This window comes from Carassius auratus, chromosome 28, assembly GCF_003368295.1.
Source record: "Carassius auratus strain Wakin chromosome 28, ASM336829v1, whole genome shotgun sequence".
Taxonomy (NCBI): Eukaryota; Metazoa; Chordata; class Actinopteri; order Cypriniformes; family Cyprinidae; genus Carassius; species Carassius auratus.
Window position 1 is genome coordinate 22,649,571 of NC_039270.1, and position 6,000 is coordinate 22,655,570.

Below are 6,000 nucleotides of genomic sequence, written 5' to 3' on the forward strand. Positions count from 1 at the left end.
TAATATTAGTATTCCCAGGTAATCCCGTGACCCTCCACCATGATCACATGACAGTTAACCTTTTCATGTCCCTTTCAACAAGTACTGACCAAATGACACTTGCTTGCATTGATAGACATCTTTAAATAGAGCAGCTACACCTCCACCTCTCCTAACAGTCCTGCAGACACTCATGAAAGTAAAGTTAGGAGGGGCTGCTTCATTTAGGACTGTTGCACTGCAGCTGTCTTCTAGCCATGTTTCGTTTAGAAACATAAAATGAAAGCTACACATTCGAAAAAATTTGGGACAGGTAGCAATAAGAGGCTGGATAAGTTAAATGTACATTTTAACTTATCATATATTTGAAGTTATCATCATCTACAGTGCAAAATATCATCCAAAGATTCAGAGAATCTGGAACAATCTCCGTGCGTAAGGGTCAAGGCCGGAAAACTATACTGGATTCCCGTGATCTTCGGGATGACACTGCATCACATACAGGAATGCTACTGTAATATGGGCTCAGGAGTACTTCCAGAAAACATTGTCGATGAACACAATCCACCGTGCCATTCGCAGTTGCTGGCTGAAACTCTTTAGGTAAAAAAAGAAGCCATATCTAAACATGATCCAGAAGCGCAGGCGTTTTCTCTGGGCCAAGGCCAAGGTTTGTATATACTCCGGGGTGTTATTTATTTATTTATTTATTTTTCCACCTCTGGTTAGATGCTAACTGCATTTCATTGGTTCTATACTTGTATTCTGCACAGTGAAAATAAAGTTGGAACTAATCTTATCTACTGTAACTGAAAAACAGCTTATTGATATGTATTGTCCAGTGCACTTATAAATAATAAATACATAGCACAGATGTGAATGCTGTCTATATAATCCCTCACAGTACTTGATGATCCTAAAAGTGCAAATTATGACCACATCATCATAAGGCCTACTTTACTTTCAGTATGGGTTTTACAATCTAGTGAATATAGTGAATATAACTAAACAAATTTAGACAAATGATAAACACCAAATTTAATGGATAAAACTGCTTATGTTACATAGATAAATTCCTCTATCATCTCAATCACACAAATACACAAACAGATAATTATTCATTTTTGTTTCTTTACTGTAAGCAAGTTATTAAGTGTTAAAAGTGTTTATTTGCTAGCACTAACACAACTGTTAATACTCCATGCATGAATTTCATGGGGAAAGCATTTTCTATGAAAAATGTGTCATTTAACAATATATGTTCAGCTCATATAGCGCAAAAAATCACATATTATATTATCCTGTTCATACTAAGGCAAATATCACAAGACAAACATGATGTAATTTCACTGTGGAGGGAAGGTCATTTTTTTCTTGATAACTGCCTTTAGAAACACGAGTTATTAGTCAAGCATGTCTTCTTCAGGAGGAGCAAAACATGTTGACTAAGCAGTGTTGTACTAGACATTGCCTGTGAAAGCACATTCTCTCGGCTGCAACAACTGCAAACTCCCAAGAGCTGCATGGAGCTGTGTCTCTGTGACTCAGCGTTTTCTCTCTCATCATGGAAGATGCAAGTACGTTAGTAACCATGATCACTTTGCCAGGATAGGTGTGAAGCCATTAAATTAGTCTAAACCACAATCATTAAATACATGAAGCAATAGTTCATTTGAAAACTGACTTACACCATCAAAAGCATGACAGAAACTAGAAATGTAACTGCTGCAATGCATTCACTTTGAGTTTCACTTAATATATATCCATCTTGTTTTGATTTCTTGTTTACAACAAACATGTAAGGGTGTAATTAGCTTTACAACCTTTAAAGCTTTAAAGAACGTTAATATTTTCCTTGTTAATTGACATTTATTACAACTTACAACCTACATTTTGTACATGGGGCTTTTCACTTGGGCCATTACCATCAAAAGTCCACATTTGTTTCTTAAAAGGTGCACACAGACCAGGTCTCACCATTTTAAAAATAACAACAAGTGAATCCAGCCAAAAAATGTTATTCATCAAACTCACCATGTTAAAATCAATTAGTTCACATTCAACAGAAAAGCAATGGCTTGGCTATGACAATTAATAAAGAGAGCAAAACTAAATTGTCTAATGGGCATTATGAAACTTAAAAATGTTAAACTTATCAAACTTTAACATTTTAAACAAGAGCTGTGATAAGAATATCTTGCTTGATATATGGCTGGTGGCTTTGTAGCATGTAGATGATCTGAGGGCATCATTTAGCTGCTGTCTTCATCCAGGGTGTGCTTGTCAAACAGGTACTCCGCCATCCTGTTGTTGCCAGCATCCATCTTGGAAAGGTTGGTGATGTGGTCACCAAGTTTCTTGAAGGCCTCAACCTGCTCATTCAGGTAGTGAGTCTCCAGGAAGTCACACAGCTGTTGGACAAGACAATATAGGAGATGTTAGGATGCTAAATTCTCAGGACTGAATGAAACTGCTTTAAAGAGACATGTATATGCAGGCAGATCTAAAGTCTCGACTTCAACAATGAGGGTCACTCACATGAGGGTCTCCCTTCTCAGAGGCGACCTTATGCAGATCCAGCAGAGCCTGGTTGACGTTCTTCTCCAGCTGAAGAGCGCACTGCATAGCAATCAGTCCATTGCCCCACACATCACGATCAGGTTTCTGAAGAGAGACACAAACATTAAGAGCAAGATCCCCTCTAATTCAACAGTCCCTTACAAATTGGCATGATGTCAGTTTAAAGCAATAACAATTGTATTAAAATTTTAGTTCAAAATACTATCAAATCACCTTGATGTCCTGAAGGATGATGCACAGTAGGTTATGAGAGTTTTACAATAATACATTTTCAAATAAAATAACTGAATATGTGATGCAACACTTCTGATGTCACAACTGTACCACTTTGTATTTTCACAACAAATATAGGCCTAGTCTATATCCAGACACACCAATACTCAACCTATTCTCAGTCTGACTGTTATATGTGGTCTGTTTAGTGGTAAGTGCTATGAACAAGCCATTGAATCATTTGGTGTCATGGTTTTTGTGGCATGGCTTTAGGTAAGGTCTGGTTCCAGCTCATATATGACCAATAGGGCAATAGTGGGCTAAGATCAGGAAAATATTATTTCTCACATGTTTTTCTTTAGTTAGATTTTTGCTACTTATATTTAAATGTATATGGACTAAATGATAAATGACACAAGTGTTATTATGAACTCTTAGTTTTTCATTTTTTTTTCTGACGTTAACTAATTTATTCAAACATTGGTTTAAAAAAATATGTACATAAACCAACAATTAAGGATAATTTTGTGTGGCTGACCTAATACTTGCTTCTCTGTCCTTGACCTTGTAATATAAGATAATATAAGAAACCAACATTTAAAAACACTGTTGGAGACAACAACAATCAAACTGGACCTTTCATTGAAACCTTGATTAGAGAGATAAAGCCCTTGTGACAACTTCTCCATGTGACATCTAGCCTTGGTGTACCCTAAATGCATTCAGTTCAGGTGACAATGACAAAGCATTTTTATAACATGCACCCTAAGTATGTGTCAGCAACAAGTTAGCATAGCAGACAATGAGCTGTGTCCAGAGGAGTATGTGAGTACAAACAAAACAAAGTTTATATCATTATACATAAAATATAAATCCAGAAATGTTGTCTACATTTAAATTCGACTGATTGTACACTGTCTGCTGTATACTAGGTAGTATGTAGCAAGCAGTTCACTGCGTTTTGGAGCAGAGCTTTTTGGCTTCCATAGTGGTTACTGACAGAGGATTGTGTTTTGTTGTGACTGAAATACCATTTAGAAGTATGCATTATTGTTTTCTAGGAAAAGGGTCAGTTGTTTTACAATTCTTGGCATATTTTGGGAAGAATAGTGCAGACTTTATGTTCATAATCAAAAGTTCAGTTTCACAAGACTTATATTAATGTGATCGCTGGGGTAATTGGTTTGCTTTTATTTCTGCATCATTCACCGTGTAGGTTTAATAAAATTCAGAATAGGTTTACATAGATAACTAAAAAGCAACTCTGCTGGTTGAATTATAAAACTAGAACAGTACAATCCCAGAATTGAAATAGAAAAGTCAATCCAACCCAAAATGTTCATTCATCAAATTCACTGGTTTAAAATAAATGTACTTTCAACAGTAAAACACTGGCTTGATGTCAGAAAATGAATAATCACAGGAAACATTTCATAAATTGAGATGGACAGTTTATTTGATGTTTAAAGTTTAACCCCTCAAATTTAATAGTACATTGCCTAATAAATTATCTCAGGGCAGCATTTAGCAGTCCAGGGTGTGCTTGTCAAACAGGTACTCCGCCATCCTGTTGTTGCCAGCATCCATCTTGGAAAGGTTGGTGATGTGGTCACCAAGTTTCTTGATGGCCTCAACCTGCTCATTCAGGTAGTGAGTCTCCAGGAAGTCACACAGCTGTTGGACAAGACAATATAGGAGATGTTAGGATGCTAAATTCTCAGGACTGAATGAAACTGCTTTAAAGAGACATGTATATGCAGGCAGATTTAGAGTCTCGACTTCAACAATGAGGGTCACTCACATGAGGGTCTCCCTTCTCAGAAGCGACCTTATGCAGATCCAGCAGAGCCTGGTTGACGTTCTTCTCCAGCTGAAGAGCGCACTGCATAGCAATCAGTCCATTGCCCCACATATCACGATCAGGTTTCTGAAGAGAGACACAATCAGTAGTGAACATGGCATAAGGTCAGACTCTAGAGTCAGATTTTCTTATGTTACAATGGTTAAAGTCAAAATGCTTAATTCATTATCAAATCACCTTGATGTCCTGAAGCATGATGCGCCCCCCTCTCTTGTTCTGGAACTCCATGAACTTCTCAGCATGTTCACGTTCCTCCTCGCTGTTCTTCTTGAAGAACTTGGCAAAACCAGGAAGAGCGACATCATCCCGTTTGAAGTAGAAAGCCTGTGGTAAAAAAAAATAAAAAAATAAAATTAATAAAATTTAAAGATGAAATTAAGACTACACATTAAAGCCTATATCATGTCATGAAGAACTTACTATGCTAACTTACTATTACTATGAAAAATGCTACTCACCATGGAGGTGTAGGTGTATCCAGCGTAAAGCTCCAAGTTGATCATCTTGTTGATCAGAGCCTCACAGTCGTGGTCATAGTTCTGGCGAATCTGAGAAGTCTCCATTTCGGCAAGTTTTATTATTAAAACTTTGGTCCAAAATAAAAACGAAATTTAAATAAGTAAAACAAATCTAAAAGATCTGTTCAATCACTGTTGAAGCAAGAATCTCCTCAGAAGATGTGAGTGAAATGAAGGTGTCTGTTCACATCTTATATATGTTCACAACATGAAGCATCAGTGGAACTGAAACCAGCCAATCAAAACACGAGTAACAAAGCTCCATTCAGCTGTGACAGGAAAGACAGCTCAAGTTTCTTGAGTCTTTTTTTTACCTTTTCATAATTAATGGTAAACTGATTCCAAAAAAAAATTCAAAAATCATATCATTAAATTCAGTGGAGCTGAAGATGCAACCAATCAAATAAAATACAAATTCAAAAATACTTTATACACTAAGAAGTATTGAGACAACAACACACGAGAAAGTCCTATTTCTCAAGTATTTTGAGATCATGGCATCTCTTTGGCATCATGGAGGCAGTGGCTCATTTCACTTAATAAAGTGCTTTTGCTGGAAAGTCTTGTACTTTTCTAGAAAATCTAGTATATAATAGAACTTCAGCCATTTTCTGCCACAGTATTTCGCCATCAGCAGTTATTGTCGAAAAACTCTGTCATAAAAGTTTAATTGGCATCCATTGTGCATATGATCTTTGCTTTCTCAAATACTATGACTTGATAAATCATCGAGAAGAGGTTGTGTGTGATAAATATGGTTAAAAATGTACCAAAACAAACTAACAATAAATAAAATGAAAGCACTGTGACTGACCTAAGAATGCTCCTTATATTTATCTTAATAGAAGC

The 6,000-nt window shown here is 36.4% G+C and overlaps 2 protein-coding genes across 2 annotated transcripts; both read right to left on the reverse strand.

The window, feature by feature from the left end:
• Window positions 1-1,981: 1,981 nt before the first annotated feature.
• On the reverse strand, window positions 1,982-2,796 carry LOC113047397 (ferritin, middle subunit-like; the record flags this gene model as incomplete). Its single annotated transcript, XM_026208749.1, has 3 exons — window positions 1,982-2,390; window positions 2,518-2,643; window positions 2,773-2,796. Coding segments are annotated over 3 exons (309 nt in total), but the record flags the coding sequence as incomplete, so codon positions are not given.
• Window positions 2,797-4,206: 1,410 nt separating this feature from the next.
• Window positions 4,207-5,211, reverse strand: LOC113047222 (ferritin, middle subunit-like). Its single transcript, XM_026208561.1, has 4 exons — window positions 5,092-5,211; window positions 4,811-4,957; window positions 4,574-4,699; window positions 4,207-4,446 (listed from the first exon to the last, which is right to left on the reverse strand). Exons 1-4 carry the CDS (start codon window positions 5,194-5,196, stop codon window positions 4,297-4,299), a joined length of 528 nt encoding a protein of 175 aa, XP_026064346.1. The 5' UTR covers window positions 5,197-5,211; the 3' UTR covers window positions 4,207-4,296.
• Window positions 5,212-6,000: the final 789 nt, after the last annotated feature.